Source organism: Furipterus horrens, unplaced genomic scaffold (assembly GCF_987537825.1).
Source record: "Furipterus horrens unplaced genomic scaffold, mFurHor1.1.pri manual_scaffold_1, whole genome shotgun sequence".
NCBI lineage: Eukaryota > Metazoa > Chordata > Mammalia > Chiroptera > Furipteridae > Furipterus > Furipterus horrens.
In genome coordinates this window covers 8,441,527-8,459,104 of record NW_028327171.1, presented here as the reverse complement: position 1 = coordinate 8,459,104, position 17,578 = coordinate 8,441,527, and the positions used below count along the sequence as shown (strand labels likewise).

The following is a 17,578-nucleotide window of genomic DNA, read 5'->3' as shown; positions in this document are numbered from 1 at the left end:
AGGTCTCTTGTAACTGAGAAATCTATTGTGACAGAAAAGCAAAGCTTTTCATAATAACAATATACTGTTCTGGGAGAGGAGATTCAATAAAGCAGATTTAAAAAAAATTTACTTAAAACTTTATCTCCTACCTCCTGGCCCAGTAAGTAATGGTCTGAAACCACTTTTGCTACATGAATGTCAAAGAGAAAAATATTCTGCCTAAGAATAACAGGGGCTTTCAGTTCCGCAGCCTGGGGCCAGGGCAGGAGCTGTTTTTGCAAATATGCAGACGTCCAGGGCAGGCCAGGAGGCCAGGGTGGCTAAGGGTCCCCTGTTTCTTCAGAGCCAGAATGGCACCTTACCTTGGGATAAGTGGGGACATCGCGACGAGGTGGCAACTTCTTGTTGTTATCCAAAAAGCTATACTTACAGGGACAGTTGGTCCTACAGGAAAAAAGCAAAGATTAGTCCGACACTTCAGTCTTGGTGTTCACGTGGGCAGTGGCTATGGGGACCTCCTCAAAGCAAAAACAAACAAATCCCCCAAATCAAACCAAAAGTAAAACCCACAAACCCTTGTGTCCTTATTTGCTGTGGGAGAACATCATAAAATCAGTGATATCTCTCACTGCTAAACCCCCAGGAACCCTGCCAGACACCCGCAGGTAACACTGGGAAACATGCCGCCTTCATTACAGATAAGCTTCTGAAAATCCAGCAAAACACTTTCATTTTAAAAAATTCAAACAGCACAGAAGATAAATTAAAATAAAAAAAAATCAAAGTCCCTGCTTCACCCACTTCTTTCCTCTTAAATCTCACACCCTGGAAATACTTTCTATTGTTTGGGGGTGTCCTTCCAGGTTATCCTAGGCATGGGCACACCTGGGCAGCCCTTGTGCTTTTAAATGAAGATGGAACTGTACAAACTTACTCTTTGGCAAGTAGTTTTTAAGTTAAATTTAATTTTTTATGTGTGTGTGTGTGTTTTTTAATAGATTCCAGACAGAAAGAGAGGAAGGGAAGGATGTGTAAGAGAAACATCAGTTGGTTGCCTCCAGCACACACCCCAACTGGGGATTGAACCTGAAACCGAGGTATGTGCCGTGACCAAGAATCAAACCCGTGACCTTCTGGTGCACAGGACATCATTCCAAGCAACTGAGCCACACCAGCTGGGCTGGCAACTAGTTTTCTTCACTTAACACACCACAGACTCGTTGGGTATTGCTTCACAGAAATCAATGTCATTAAAAGTACGTCTTTCTCTGGTGCCCCAGGGTGTGGCCGCACCATATGCTGTCAATCCAGCCCCTGGGACAGATTTCCAGGATGTGTCCCATTTTTCCGATTTCACACATGTGGACAGACGAGTCTGCTATCTGGCTGTTTTCTTCATTACTCAATGTCAAGGTATACCAAATAAGAACAGAACCAAAGGAGCCAGGAGTGTTCTGGATGGAAAGCCACCCTCTGATATAGGAGACAATGTGCCAGCCTGTGGGGTTTTATCTGGGGGCCAGGATGCGAAGGGTCAGCCCAGGAGATCTGGCCACTCCACGGCCCCCTCCTCACCGGGGGACCTTAACTTTCTTGAACGTGAACGTGCTCTCCATCCTCCCACTGACGGGGAGCACAAGGGGCCAGGGTTGTCTGCACCCCTTTGTTTGAGGTTCCCAGGCTGGTGGGCAGGGGGCCAACATATCAGCGTGCAACATGGTAGCCCATGTGGCTTATAAACAAAGTTCTGCCTTCTGGGAGAGCCATTTAATACCATAGAGAAGGAGCCATGAAGAAACCCATATCCTTTAAGCCTGGATGTCTACTCTGGGGCATTTATCTTAAGAGAAGAATTAGACACAAGCAAACAGCTCGATGCACAAAGGGACTCATTGCTGCACTGTCTGTTGTTACAAAAGCACTGAAGCACACAAGGAGCAACCTAAATGGCCCCAAGTGGGAACTAATTTAAACCGGTACATCAACCAGATGGACTGTCACATGATCTTTAAGGCAATTAAGAAAATGATGTGAAGTGAGGGAATTCTGGGTGACAGGGAAAAAGAAACATTGCACACAGTATGCACTGAACAGGATTGGAGACATTCACAAGGGAGGAGGAAGCAGGAGCCCCTCGGGGGGGCGGACCGCGGGTCTGCACTGTGCCTCCTGGGAGAATGTGTGCATTGGCTGTGGGTTACAATGTGACCAATTTCACACTCAAAGCGCTATAATTGAAAAAAGAGGACAACAGACTATTTTGTTGTTGTCTTTCAAAACTAGATGTCTATACACCAAAAACAATCTGGGGAATCAGTGCCCGGGTCTCAGTTGGGGACATGGTGGCTGCTGTCGTTATGGTCACTCACGCCCTCACCAGTATAGCCTGAGGGTTTGACACGGAGGCCACGCTGCTTGCAAACTCAGAATCACGCATCTACTTCCTTTTTTTGAAAAAAGAGCCTTCAGCAGTACTTTCTTGGCATTTTGCTACGCCTCCCCTCGCCCCGATGCTTACAAAAACCACCCGACTTTCTGTGTGGAGGGGGTTTTACAAGAGTAACAAAACGAACCAATAAAAGGTACCAATCAAATGATTTCCATTGTCACCTTGTCAAGGGGAAACCCACTTTACACATTTCTGAGCGGTGATGAACTTGGTCTGTGCACTTGATAGACAACATCATTGTTATCTCTTTTCTGCTTTTAACCTCTTTTGTACAAATGTCCACACACATATCCTCCGGGTAAGTCGTGTGCATTTCCCAGGAGTCCTGTGGGTGCTTTCACGGAGCAAGACGGTCAGACTGCCGGAATCCAGCTGCTTCCTCGAAAATCCCAGCATCGGGAGTGTCTGCTGGGTGCCTGGCAACTTGTGCCAGGGCCTCCCCACCTCACCAGGAGACCCTGCCTGTTCTCTCTGTGCCCTGTTGCCATGGGAACCAGCATCCTCCAGCTGACAGCAGCTGGCGTGGTGCCTTTTCTTTTCATTCTGTTTGGGGCGTATTTTTGCTTTCATTTTCTGGGCTCTCAGCCTCTGCTCCCCTGGGGGCGTCATTCATCAAGGCCATTTGTTGGGGATAAAGTGGGGATTACAGACCCCCAGAGCCCTCAGATGCCACCCACGTTTCTGCAGCTCCCCCCCCCCAACCCTGCCTGGGGTCAACCAGTAAGCTCCACTCTGTGCCCTAAATTTGAGGAGGCAACTGGACGTCTTTCCTTGTAAGGGAAAGAAACAAGAGAAACCCCGAGGAGCATGTCTCCGGGGAGGGCAGCCTCTTCTGGGTCTGTCTGGGAGCCTGCCTACCACCGGGCCTGTCCACTCTGCTACCCACTGCGAGGGCAGAGGCCTGGGGCATGCAGACCCTGGCCCGTGGCCCTGTTAGGGGTGCTGTGTGTGGGTGGATGTGGGTCAGCACTTCAGGCTCATTAGCCATTGGTGCCTTTGTTCTCTCTGTCCCCCCAGAGAGGCAGGGTTGGGTGGACATCCCAGGACAGAGCTGTTCAGAGGTGCGATTTCTCCCCCAGCACCGCAAGGGGAGTCACATTTAACAAGCCTGGTCCCAGGGACGCTGAAATGCTACATGGCACCGCTGCATGACTGAAGTGGAGCGCAAACCACACATTGTTCCGCTTCTCAGTTTGCTTCCTCGTAAAGACAAGGGACGGGCTGTTCTCTGGCCCAGAAGGGGCTGCTGGGCTGCTGGGCCAGGGCCCACGGCGGGCGATGCTGCTCTGGACTCCGCCTGAGCCCAGGACTCTGGACCTCTTTGTTCTGAATGTGTCAGCGATGCTTGAGACACCCCAGCCCCCACCCGGTCCTGCTGTTGATGGAAGAGTCACACCTGTCTCCTGTCTCTCACTTACGTGCAATGCTGTGAAAACTGTCTGCTGGGAATGTCGCCTTCGGAAGCGGTGAGGACACTGAAGTCTTCCTCTGAATTATGGAGCTCTGAGCTCTAGAATGTGCTTCTCGGGGGAGGGGGTGCAGAAGAGCCCCGCATGACTGTGCACTTCAGCTCAGCTCACCCTGCCTTGAGCGGGGCCTGCAGACGGATGTCCTATCTCTGGGCCCCAGGTCAGCTTCCTCTCACATGCTCTGAAATCAGGTGTATCCTCCCTAATGGTGTGTTGGGGTTGAGTTGTATCCCATGACTCAAGTTCAAGTCCTGCCCCTGGATGTGTGAAGGTGACTTCATTTGGAAATAGGGTGGTCACAGGTGTAATTAGTTAACATGTGGCTAACTGGAGTAGGGTGGGCTCTAATTCAATATGATTGGTGCCCTTTTAAGAAAGGAACATGTGGCTCAGGGGATTGCGTGCCAGCCTTCGAACCACAGTGTTCCTGGTTCGATTCCCAGTCAGGGCACATGTCTGGGTTGCAAGCCAGGTCTCCAGTTGGGGGTGCATGAGAGGCAACCACACATTGATGTTTCTCTCTCCTTCTCTTTCTCACTCCCTTCCCTGCTCCCTAAAAATAAATAAATAACATCTTTTAAAAAATCTTTCTTTATAAAAGGGGAGGCAGTAGAGATAGGAGTGATGTCCCTACAACCCAGGGAACCCCAAGGACTGCTGGCCCCAGAGGCTGGAAGAGGCCTGGGAAAGAGCCTTCAGGGGAGCGTGGCCTCGCTGACACCTCCATTTCAGACTTCTGGCCTCCAGAACTGTGATAGAATACGTTTCTATTGTTTTAAGCCCCTGACTTTGTGGCGTTTTGTTATAGCAGCCATAGGAAACTAATACAACTTGGACATAAGTTTGTTTTTCTCTTGCAATGTGACCTGCAGAACCAGTGCACACCAGAAAGCCCTTTAGGAGAGGCACCCCGCCCCCACCCACCATTCCCACCTGGCTTCTACAGAAAGGGAAGGAGGGGGAGCAGCGAGGGGGCCTGAGACACGCATGGCGAACCAGCCAGGCTGGGGCTCAGGACCTGCTCTGGCTGCTGCGGGTAGGCGGCACTTAGTCACGTGAGAAGGGACGAGAGGCTGAAGAACGCTAGTGCTCCGTGGGCTTCCAGGATGAAGCCTGTTGGTGGGTGAGGTGACGCCCACCGAGCTAGGAAGGAACCCAGGGGGATACCATCCCAGCCTGAGACACACCCTTGGGGAGGGGGACTTCCAGTCCACTGTACAGACAAGAGGCTGAAGGCCAGGGGTCACGCTCAGGGAGCCTCGGTATTAGGCTGAAGGCCAGAACTCGAGCTTTAATCCTCTTCTGCCTGATGCTGTAGGGTGCCACTCAGGCTGGACCCACACCCCCTTCCAAGGCAACCTGCCCCACCTGGGCCTGGACTGAGGGCAGCTGTGCCAGGGGGCCCCTCCCAGTGGGCATCACCATGGGCTGCCCTCTCGCCACAGTGGATGTGGTGCTCAGCCACAGCCGCCAGTCTGAGGCCCGTTGGGAGGGGCTGGGGCTCAGCGTGGCCGACAGGGTCTGGCTAATTGGGAAATGGGACTGGCCACAGGGTGGGGGTCTGAATGTGGCAGGGAGCCCCCGGGCAGCCGGGGCTGAGCGGAGCCATGTGAGTCCTGAGCCGAGGGTGGCGCCATGACAAGGGTCACGCAGGGTCTGAGTGTCCTTGCAGTTGCCAAGCCAGGTCCCGCCCTGGGGGCTCAGCTTCGTGTTGCCCTGAACAGCTCCAGGGCTCTTACTAGGTCACAAGAAGGATCGTCTCCTGTCCCCTACAGAGCTCCCACTACGGATGGCGAGGATGAGTTATTTACACAGTTTTCTGTGGTCACAGACTCCTCTGCCCCAAATCAAATGGGATGGGACACCCTGAAATCCAAATTGGCTGCCAAGCTTAAGTGTGACATAAACGTGACCTGATCCCTGCAGGACACATGCCAACAGGGCTCTGAACCCGTCAGTCTACTCCCAAGCCCACCCTGAGGTTGGCCAGCCCTGCTGGACTCCGATGGGACCGAGCTGTGACTATCTGGTATCCCTTCACCTCCTGCCCCCGGACAACCCTTGCACACAGCCACACCTTCTCACTAAGCAGGCCACACTCAATGTTTTAAATCCAGGGAGAGCTCTCCAGACTGTCCGGCGACTCTGCAAGGTGGTGAGCGCATCTACGGGGCTCTCCTTGGGTTCATCAGTCCCCGTTAAATCCCGGGGAGGCCCCGCCGTAACCTCACCAGTACTCAGCGGCGTGGAGTTCCAGGGAGAGGGGCCACATTAGAACCACGTGGTCTCCTGGACGAGAACTCTGGGCCCGAGGAGACTCCGGCAGAGCCGGGTGATCGCTGTCAGCCCCGCCCGCACACAGCATGCGTGCTGCTGTCAGCCACCATCTTTGCGGTCACTGTGTGTCCCTGCCCTAAACGTGGACATCGCTGTGGCTGTGGCTCCAGCAGAGGGTCCTACTGTACAAAAACCCCACTCTCGAGGGAGCGTAATGAAGACTGAGGTCTTTTTTTTCACAAATTTTGGCTCCCTGGGGGCATGTGTGGATGGACCCCTTTCTTACGCGGCAGGACAAGTGGCCTCTGTGTCTGGAATGGCTGGAGGCCTTTCTCCCCTGACCTGCTGCTCTGTACTATGGGACGTTCACCTGGGAGGGGGACTTCTGGGGCACCAGGACACTTGTCCCCTGTAAGCCAGGAGCCTGTTCTTTTCATTGTTCCCTTTCTTTTAAAGTGGGTGTCAACTTCTTTCAATCTGGGTAAATGAATCCTAACACTTTGATCTGAAGGATTATTCCCCTTGATAGCAGTCAGCCTCCCAGCCTCCATGCCTTGAGCTCTCTTTTATGATAAGAAAGATGCGTAATCAAAAGCAAATCCCCAGAGGAGCAGGGCTGTGTCCAGAACTTGCTCCCCCAGCCAGAGCCGCATCAGATGCTCCGGCTGTGCTTTTGGGAAAACAGAGCAGCGCCCCCGCCTCCACCCTCGACAGGGGCTGGCTTACCCAGCGCAGACCTTACCTGTTGCTTCTGGCTGCCAGTTCCTCCCTCATCTTTTTAATGTCACTCTTGCATTTCTCAATCTCCACCACTTTTAGTCCTTCCACTAGTGACAAAGAGAAACAAGGGGGTTACCATGGATACGCAGGGAAGCTCTTGCAAGGCTGGTAAGTGGCCCCCCGCCCGTGTCCCTGGCAGGAGAGCTGACTCAGTGCAGGGGTTCCTGCCCAGGCTGCTGATACTCAGGTCTCATCCTGCCCCGCCATTCAGCTCTAACGTTGTGGACCAGTTCCGTGGTCAAGTGTGGGCTGACGTCTTCATCTGTGGGTTTCTGTGGGATGGAAGTCCTCCCTCCCCGCTCCCTGAACCTTGACTTAAAAAATAATTCCTATTTTATTATTTGTTTAAAGATTTTATTTAGTTAGTTTTAGAAAGAAGAGGAAGGAAGGGAGAAAGAAATGGAGAGAAACATCAGTATACGAGAGATACATTGATTGGTTGCCTCATTCACAACCCCACCTGGGGACCTGGCCCATGACCCAGGCATGTGCCCTGACTGGGAATCAAACCAGTGACCTTGCAGTTCACAGGTCAGCACTCCATCCACTGAGCCACAGCAGCCAGCGCCTGACTTGTCTTGTACCCACTTCCCGTTTTCTTTCTCCATACCCCTAAGCACAGTTGAAGACAGGGAACGAAGAAGTCTCTAATCAAAAAGAAAAGAAAAGTGGAGGGGGTGGGGAATGTGGCCCCAGGGCCTTAAAATACAATGGAGGTCAAGGGGTAAGACCACAGCCTTCCCAGCAATGACAAACATTTCACTGAGATAGGGGCAGTTAACCGGGAGGACTCAAAATGCGTGGGAAATTAACAGGCCAGGTTAAGGAGGAGCAGAACCTGGACAGGATGGCGTCCCTGGAGTGCCACGGCAGAGGTGTACCCGGAAAGCCAGGACGAGGTTTCCATCCAAGAATGAGCTGGGGCTTAGGCCTCCGAGCCCAGGTCCAACTTCCAGAGATGTTCACTCTGTTCTGCCCGGCCGGCTGCGCAGCAGGCCCAGAAATGCTGCCCCAGGCAGGCAGCTTTGGAAAGGCTTTTAGATTAGAGACTTCTCGCCAGAAATAGAAAAGATGGGCTTTGTTACTTTGTAATCACACCTCAATTTTTAGGCAAAAAGACACATCCCAAGATGCCACTCTCTGCCCCTTTTCATCAAGCATGGCTGTGAATATGGTTAAAAATGAAATGCTGAGCTGTCTCAGGAAAACAAAGGGACTCAGAGACTTGGCAGTTCTCCCCACCCCCAAGGAACAGCTCTGGGCCTAGAGTGCATGCTGGGGAGCCGATCCAAGGGCAGTGCGCCCAGGGAGGCCAGCTGGAAATCATAAACTCCCCAGGCAGGTTTTCTAAACATTCCCAGGGTCAGGGGCCAGATGGGGGCAAGGCTATGTGAAAATACTGCTTCTTTCTGCCCAAAGTGACCGGAACCTGGAGGACCCATTACGCAAGTCTGGTCCGGGTGACTTGCTTCTGTGCCACGCCTCCTCTACCAGGACATATGGGACCAAAGCCTGGCGCCTGAAATGCAAGTGGTTCGAACCAGTGAGGTGGCCGATGCCAGGTGCGTTGCCACTGGGGAAATGCAGGGAATTTGACGTTGGGTACGTTTCTGTTCGCTCTCAGGGCACGCACCCTTTCTTTCAGAGTGGGGTGTTCTTAGCTCTTTTTTGCATCACAGACCCGGTTAGGAAGTCAATGAAAGCCACGGGCCCTCTTCCAGGAAAAGACACACCAGCACACACCCGTCACGGTTTGCATTTGGACAGGGAGACGCTGTGGGTGGCCTCCCAGGCCTCGGTCCACACTGCGGGATGATCATGCTGCAGAGGAGAGCCACAGCGGAGCGCCACAGTGGAGCTGTGGCTGTGGGTCTGCCAGAGGGACACTGACACCCGCAAATGACAGATTCAACATCAGTGGTGAGAAGGATCTCAGTCTTATTGACACAGGAGGGGCAGAAAATTCCCCGAAGTGAATAGATCCAGAGAAGAGACCTAGCATGTCCATGGTCCTAGAGGTGGACAGAAACGGGGAGGAGATGGAGCTGGCGGTAAAAAGCCTATGGGGTAGCTGTGCCCCCGCCCGTGAAGGTCATGGTTACATTTATTATGTTTCCAACATCATTTTATACAAAATAACGTGTGATCATTATAGAAAACAGGAAATACAGGGCCTCTCAAAGAATATTTAAAAATTTATCTGGGATCTTATTGGGGCAAAAAATAACCCATTTCGTATTATATACAAGTATATTGGCATGTCTCCTTCCAAACGGTTCCCCCTACGCCATGCATTCTAACTCTCTGACTATCGACGCTTAATTTTAAAAAGACAAAATTGGGTTCATACTATTTGTTCTGTTTTCTCCCTTGCTTTCTTCCCATTATTGGTAAGTCAAGAGCACCCTGCACGTTAGCAGCTGCCTCCTAGTTCATGGTGTCCAGCAGGTGCGTCGTGTTTGACCGTATCGATACTGCAGGGGATGCAGATCAGACTCCTTGGCCACTGGGGGTGATGCTAACATGAAGCCTTTCGGGCCTCTTGGTATAATGAAACCACTTTGAATCCCAGAGATTCAGCATTCGTGGCAACTACCTTGATGAAGGGCCTGGTTGCCAAGGAAATTGATAGCGAGTAACAAGGTGGCAAAAGCCCCGCATCAGTCAGTGGAAGAGAAGAACAAGTAGTCATGGGATTAAAGAGTGGAACGGGGGGCGGCGGGGCTGAGGCGGTGACAACGCACAGTGGGCCAGGCGCTGGCAGACCCGGCTCCCGTCTCCCCGCCCTTTCCCGGATGCGGGGCTGCTCTTGGAAGATTGCATAGCCCGCCTCCTGCACCCACTCCAGCCCTGCCTGCCACCGCTCAGAGGAGGGAGGGGGCCCATCCAAGGAGCTGGGCCGCCCCCTAAGGAGTTCTGCACAGACTCCAGTGAGACTCGAGTTGCGACTGGACATCAGGGTCATACATGCGGCCCCACCTCTCCATCTCGAACTTTAAACAGAGGTGGGCACAGACCGGAAACCCAAACTAAAGCAGAGGCTCCCCCGCCGCACCCAGCACGGGGAGCTGTGGTTTATTCTCCCCCACTAGGCCCTGGCCTGGGCAGGCTGCCTCCCACAGGTAACACACCTGGAAATCTGGCTGTCCTCCCGCGGACTTAAGAGGTGGCTCCTCGGGCATGTCACAGGCCACTGCAAGGGAGGACCTCTAAGAATGATTTTCTAAGAGGGACGCTGGCTTTGGGGATGGGCCTCGGATGGCAGGAGAAGCAGAACAGGTCACGGAGGCAGCTCTGTTCTACACTGGCCTCCTTGGGCCTCCCTGGGCCTGCGGAAGCGGCCTCGGGCGTGGGAGGTGAGGCCCTCCTTTAGCTGCAGAGCTGATTAAAGCTGTTTAAAGCCACGGGAGCTGTGTTTCAACACTTCCTCTGGGGACCTTGGTAAGAATTCCCATAAAGCACATTTTCTGAGTGACAAGGAGAAAAGCAAGGTTGGGTTTCAGCTTCGAGTCTCCTAGATTGTCTGTGTGACCCATGGGCCCAGCTCTCCCTGTGGTTAGGTTTAGGTCAAGGCCGTGGACCTGGGCCCTGTGCCCACCGGCAGGGACCCCAGCACGGCGGCCAGTGTCCAGCAAACAAAGAAGGAAGGAAGTGAAGCCCCTCTGATGCTTCATTTCCAACCAGGAAGCAGGTGTGGACCAGCATGTCCTTTGTTTACAACACAGTCTCTAAGCCAAGTGGAACCCCAGGCTCCTTGAAGATGGCAAACAGTTCACATGGAAAGGAAGAAGAGCTTTTAAAGCGAATTAAGGAAATGGAGAAATTTACATTTGACTCAGAAGAATTCTATGTTGGAGAAGGTAAAAAGAAGCAGGAAATTCCATTTAAAACAAGTCAAACAATGTCATGCTGCCTACAGAGGGCCAGTGATAGCTGGCGCTTTCTTGAACTCCAGAAGCAGAAAACAGCGAACAAGAGCTCATACATAGCAGACAATGACCACGAACGTGACTGTGACCATGACCATGACCATGGTGTATGGATGTGTGTATTTATATGTATGTCCCCACATATATGTGTTTATGTGTGTGCATGTGGGTGTGTGCACGTGAGTGCATGAGCCAGTGTCTCTGTGTGCTTACATGTACATGCGTGTGTTGTGGGTGAGGGAACGTGTGTGTCTTCCTGGCCTGGCAGTAGAGCGGTGGCAGTCATGTTCTGGGCAGCCTTCTCGGTCCAGTGGCCCAGGTCAGCTTGCTCTGGCAGCTGTGCAGGTCAGGACTGGCCTCCTGAGTAGCTGGGATGACCTTTTCCCCAAGTGACCTATAGGAGAGGTCTGGCTGCAGGACCTGTCTCCTCAAAAAGGCTCCCCTTTCCCCTTCCAAGGCACCTGCCAGGCCCTGGTTACCCACATCCCTGGGGTAGGGCACTGCCGTCTCCAGGTGGCTTTGTGGAACTCATACCCTCTGGGGCTCAGCACAGGTGAGACAACCCTGCCACCTCTGTGCTAGCTTGGAGGCTGTTGGAGGCTGAGGGGCGGCAGCCAGAAGCACCTGGAGAGGACCAGCCCAAAGCCAGGTGGAGCTCAAGGATGTAGAGTCTGAGTCACGGCCCCTCCTGGGAGTGTGAACCTACGGGCCATGTTCTTGTTGGGAGGTGGGCAGCTGGGGGGAGGTGGGAAAGCAGGGGACTGGCTGGAGCGGAGGCTCCCGAGTGCTCCCTCCCTGATCCTGAGAGAGTTTAGCTCTCTCCCATTCCTGCGTCCTGGCTCTTGGCACTAGAAATGAGCAGAACCAGTAAAAACAGCAGCCACTGCTGCCTGTGCAGGGAGCCTGCACTGGGAGGATGAGGGCCGATGCCTCTTCCAGGTAATCACGTGGATCTGCTGGATTTCTGTGGTTTATCCAGGGTCCCCGCAGGGAGATCCCCTCCTGCCAATGAACGGGCCAGTTCTGGAGAATTCAGGGGCTCCGACAGGTCAGGGGAGAAGACCCCATGGGCTGCGTCCTTTAATGGTCCTGAATTCACATGATGCTTGAAGGCAAAATAAAAACTTCTTGGCCTGATCATTGTCCCCATGGTGAGATGCTGGAAGCCGCCCAAGTTGAGGTCAACAGAGCTCTCTGTAGGAGTTTTGGAAATTTCTTCATGGCCTCTTCAACTTGTCTGTTTGCAAGTAACGGTAGGCTCTGGAGCCGGCTTCCATGTGGGGAGTGGGGGATGAGATGGGCAGGGAGCCGGAGGAAGCGGGTGGAGCTGGAGGAGCTGGAGGAGAGGAAGCACAGCAGGAGGTACCCGCAGCCCTGGACATCTGCACGCCCGGTGGTGACCTTCCCCCCGTAAATGCAGACGGGGACTCGGCAGCAAGTGCTTTTCATTTTCTGCGTTCTTTGGCTGAACTCCTTCCCACGTCTGGAGGGTTCCTGCGCCGTGGGGCTTGGTGGGAAGCTGAGTGCGCCTCCCACTGCGGAAGACGAAATGCCAAACGCCCACTGTGGGGGCCTGAACTGTGTTCTCTCCCCAAAGCTGTGTGACATCCCAAGTCCCAGAACCTGTGCATAGGACTTGATTTAGAAAACGGTTCTTGGCAGATTTCTCAAGATGAGATCATCTTGGATTAGGATGGGTTCTAAATCCAAAGACAGGTGTCCTCATAGGAGACAGGCAGAGGGGACTGGAGAACAGAGACGCAGGGGAGAAAGGGGCCATGAAGACAGTTTGGAGTGATCTGGCCACAAGCCAAGGTGGTTGGTAGCCACCAGAAGCTAGAAGAGGCCTGGGACAGATTCTCCCTCAGACTCCAGAAGGAACCGACCCTGAAGACTCCTTGATCGTCTGGCCTCCAGAACTGTGCGAGAATTCACTTGTTGTTTTAAGCCTCCCAGCTTGAGCTACCTTGTCACGACAGCTGCAGGACACGAATGCACTTTTTATGGCCTCTCTTGCAGTGAGGGTGTGGGCACACGGTTCCCCTCTGCCCAGACTTTGACTCTGCAGCCAGTCCAGGGAGACGCAGCCCCGCGTGTGCAGTGTGGCTATGGGGGCCGTGGGTGGCTGAGAACAGAGTGTGTGGTGCTGGGGCAGGTACCATGCACGTGGGGCTCAGGTACGGCAGCTCAGCATCCTCCTAGAGTCAGCTGAGCTGGGGTTTGGGGCACCCTTCCTGCTGCAGAGCTGAGTCTAGTTCCTGAGCCCTCCTGGTGACCACGGGAGCTCCCCAAAACCCTTTGGGAAAAGGCCTTTTTCTGTTCAATGCAGCCACAACCGTTGACTGTGCTTCCTGACCTGTATTCTCAGGCCGCCTTGTGGGAGGCACAGGCAGGTGACATGTCACCGAAGGGCAGGCAGCAGGCAGAGACAGCAATGGGTTCCGCCTTTGTTTACTTGGCTAATTCCCTCAGTGAACTTGAGCAAATCACATATCTCTCTTTGTGGCTTCTCTAGCATCAGTGGGGAAGACAAAACTGGTCTGAACTCGGAATGGCGAAGAGGATTTAACAAATGTCAATGCACTTTGAAAAGTATGACTGTGTGAATCGTGTTACAAGTTACTTAGGTGAGTTGACTTTTGCGTGATCCTAAATGTCTTTCCTTAAAGAAACCAAGCAATTCCTACCAGGTAATGGAAGGTGACATTCAGCCAAGTCCTAAGGATAGGAATCAGGTGGACAGTGTTTGGTGGTGTCACAACTCTGATGGCCTCGAGTCTGGATTTTGTTAAATTACCCCCGAAGTTAATAAATACGGTGCTCTGAACTGCTGCCCTTTGCTCTGACACCGGCAAAGAGCCATCCGCATCGGGGGCTGGGTGGCGAGCCGTGCCACACGTGGGATTCAGGCACAGCTCCTTACTTATGGATGAGGACGGAAAGGACGTGTGACTTGAAGCTATTTTCCTCCCGGAATTTTAGCTGCTTAGTCACTGAATCAAGACTTGAATTGACCCTCTTTGCTTTCTAGCAGGTCGTCTGCTCTCCTTTGTTGACAGGGAACCGAGAGGTAATGACAGTAGACATATTCCCCCAAAAACGTGACCCGCACAGTGCAGGTCAGCATGTCCTCACTTATGTACAAAGAGACACACAAGAGATTCAGCAGCAGCTCCTGTCCAGAGAGGTCTACAGCGAGGGCTTCCTGTTTTCATTCTGCTCTTTTCCGCGCAGAAGGAATGCTTTTTCTACAAGCTGTTACTGCGACATGTAGCATGTCATGTGCGCTTGCTACTTTTCAAAAGCTTGTATTAAGTCGCTGGCCTAGCCTCTGTTAACATTAACTTCCAGGCATTTCACAAAGACAAGACCCCACACTTGCCTTCACCTCTCACCCCTGGTTTATGAGGTTAATTTAAACAGAGATTCAAAGCCACATAAGCAAAGGAAACAAGAGCCCGCACTCACATTCCACACGTTTCTCTAGCACCGCCAAGTGATTTGTAACTTCTGCTTTGAGTTCGTTGATTTTAAATGCTCTGGGAATAAAAAAAGAAGACAAGACATAGGTCACAGGATCCTCAAAGTTAAATGGGGTTCAGCAAACAGCTGTTGAGTCACTGCCAGGGAGGAGGCGTGCAGGGGGGCAGGTGCAGCGTGGCTACAAAGACGCCAGGAGCTGCTTTTAAGGAACTCACATTGTCTGGGGCTGGAAGGGAGGAAAGAAAGAGAACCTCAGACTCTCTGGAGGGTGTATGTCCTCAGTGGGAACACACAGCGGTACCAAACCTGGGAGTGACAGGGTGCTGTCTACTCAGCTTGGACAGTCCTGCCTTGCCCCCTGCCCCTGGGCACAGACCACCTTCAGGGGACCTGGTGTGCCCTCTCCCAGCTCTTACCCATTCAGTTAAATAATTCTTGGGCTTTAAGAAAGTTCCATCCATATGCCCTCCCCCCAGATGAATTCCCTCCCCTAGGGTGGGCAGGGAGACGCCACTGTGAAATATCTGAGAAACAGCAAGTATCGACTCCAGACCTGGAGGACAACCCAGAATGAAAAGGACCCACGTCTGTCCAGGATCTCCGTGAGAAAGCCTCTTTAAAAAATAGTGGCGATTCTTGTAGGCTGAACTCTGAGTCCCAGAAGAGCCAGTCGAGAAAATTCTCGGCAATATGAGCTCTCATTCTAAAAGTGCCCACCCCAGGTGGTTTTTGAAACAAGGCGAGTGTTTCCTGGACCCCACCGAAGGGGCTTAGTTACAGAAGTCACAGAAGGATTGAGTTGGGAAGGCAGCTCCTCCAGGTAACTGCCTGCGGCCGACAGAGTTGCCAAGGAAAGGCCGCTGTCGCCATTAAAAAAGAACAAGCATCCATCTCTGGAGATCGCATAGTGGAAGAGTCTGTACCTTGAGAACTGATCTGCGACCTGGCTCAGCACGTTCTGGATCAATTCTTCTTTTTCTACAGACCAAAAAGAAAGACAGATGGAAAAGGGAAAGGGTCTGTGGCTCAGCGTGGCCCCCGTCCCGTGTCGTGGGTATGTGGCACTGATGTGGTGAGGAGCTGCCTGCCTTACCTGGACGGAAGCTCTGGCCCCCCGGCAGCACCCCGGGACCTCTCCTGTCCACCTCCAAATGCTCCTTCCCTCCTGGACTGCTCCAGGCCACCCCCTGTCTTTTAATGGCCTCTCGGCAGAGCGGCCAGGGCTGTGGCTGTCCCACTGTCAGCACCAGCTATAAAAAGCAGGCAGGACTGGGTCTCGACATGCGGGGCGTTTTCCTGGAGTGCCCTGATGCATTTTATGAGAGCAATTACTATGACAAAGCAAGTTCAAGACATATTTCAAGTGCACAACACGACGTTCTCGTGGCCATCTGGAGAGCGGAAGCAGGCGAAAGTCTGGCCCTTTGTCTCCTGGCACGCAAACCTGGGCTGGGTGACTGGTTTTACAAGGCTCAGGTCCCCGGCTGAATATACGCTGCCCGGTTTCCTGTTTCCGGACTGGCCCAATGCCAGGTACCTCATGGGAAGGTGGAGATGCTCACAGACCATCTTTTGCAGCAGGCCTATGCTCTTGGGAAGGGGGCGATCGCTTCCGGCTCCAGCTGGCCATCCACGTGTGCCCTAAAACACCAAGAGCCCACACGAGGCTTAGTCCCGCCTTCATGTAGTCTGTGCTGACTCTATGCCAAAAGAAACCTGCCCAAACAAACAAAAACCCCAATACTCTAACTGGGCAACAGGGCTCAAAAGCGACAGATGTTCCTCTGCTCTCATCCAGCGTCTCCATTTCTAGGAAATAACCATGCATGTGCACAGAGATACCTGTCCGTGTCGTTTTACATAAGGAAAACTGTAACAACCTATACGTCCACCGAATGGCATTAAATCCATGATGGCATATGTGTACTGTGGAATCATGTTCTGCTGTCAGAAATAAAAACTTGGAAAGTGGTCATGTCTATTGTTGAAGTAAAAATAAAAAATGATTGTAAAACAGTGTGACCCCATTTTTGGAAGCATTGGGAGGATCCACTCCAAAATAATAACAGTAGTTATTTTTTGGCTCTAAGATTATATGCAAGTTTTATTTTCTTATTTTTGCTTCTCTATATCCTATACATTTCTTTCTTTTTAAAAAGTCTATTTTATTTATTATGCTATTACAATTGTCCTGATATTTTTCCCTGTGCCCCCTCCAGCAATGCCCTGTTAGTTCATGTCCATGGGTTGTGCATAAAGTTCTTTGGCTTCTCCATTTCCTTTACTGTTTTTAACCTCCCCTCTGACCCCCATCTATTTTGTACCTACCTATTAAGCTTCTTAATTCCTGTAGCTTTCCCCCCATTCTCCCATTTTCCCCTCCCTGCTGATTACCCTCCATATGGTCTCTATATTTATGATTCTGCTCCTATTCTAGTTGTTTGCTTAGTTTTTGTTTATCAAATGCAGTTGTTGATAGTTGTGAGTTTGTTGTTATTTTACTGTTCACAGTTTTGATCTTCTTCCTTTTCTTAAATGTGTCTGTTTAACATTTCATATAATAATGGCTTGGTTATGATGAACTCCTTTAACTTTACCTTGTCTGAGAAGCACTTTATCTGCCCTTCCATTCTAAATGATAGCTTTGCTGGATAGAGTAAACTTGGTTGTAGGTCCTTGCTTTTCATCACTTTGAATACTTCTTGCCAGTCCCTTCTAGCCTGCAAAGTTTCTTTTGAGAAATCAGCTGATAGTCTTATAGGCACTCCTTTGTAGGTAACTAGTTTCTTTTCTCTTGCTGCTTTTAAGATTCTCTCTTTATCTTGAACCTTTGGCATTTTAATTATGATGTGTCTTGGTGTGGTCCTCTTTGGGTCCAACCTGAGACTCTCTGTGCTTCCTGGACTTGTATGTCTTTTTCCTTTATCAAATTAGGAAAGTTTTCTTTCATTAGTTTTTCAAATAAATTTACATTTTTTTGCTCTTCCTCTTCTCCTTCTGGCATCCCTATGATTTGGATGTTGGCACTTTTGGAGATGTCCCAGAGTCTTCTTACTTTCTCTCTTTTTAAATTCTTGTTTCTTCTTTCTGTACTGGTTGACTATTTATTTCTTCCTTACGTTTCAATTCATTTATTTGAACCCCAGCTTCTTTCCCTTTGCTATTGATTCCCTGTGTATTTTTTTTTATTTCACTTAGTGTAGCCTTCA

At 51.5% G+C, this 17,578-nt stretch overlaps 1 protein-coding gene across 5 annotated transcripts in view; it reads right to left on the bottom strand.

Annotated features, from left to right (window-relative positions):
* PDE9A (phosphodiesterase 9A) overlaps positions 1 to 17,578 on the bottom strand; it is an 89,970-nt gene that overhangs the window by 21,205 nt on the left and 51,187 nt on the right. For 3 of the 5 annotated variants that reach the window (XR_016510044.1, XM_090271947.1, XM_090271960.1), the window contains 4 exons: positions 15,293 to 15,347; positions 14,355 to 14,425; positions 6,920 to 7,004; positions 345 to 426 (listed from right to left, as the gene is read on the bottom strand). Coding sequence is in view for 4 of the 5 variants with exons in the window: in XM_090271947.1 (XP_090128073.1) it covers positions 345 to 426; positions 6,920 to 7,004; positions 14,355 to 14,425; positions 15,293 to 15,347 (293 nt within the window). In the remaining variant the exon portion in view is untranslated. Of the gene's footprint in view, positions 1 to 344; positions 427 to 6,919; positions 7,005 to 14,354; positions 14,426 to 15,292; positions 15,348 to 15,462; positions 15,564 to 17,578 lie in introns of those variants that run through there. The other 2 variants (XM_090271954.1, XM_090271965.1) reach the window with 2 other exon arrangements.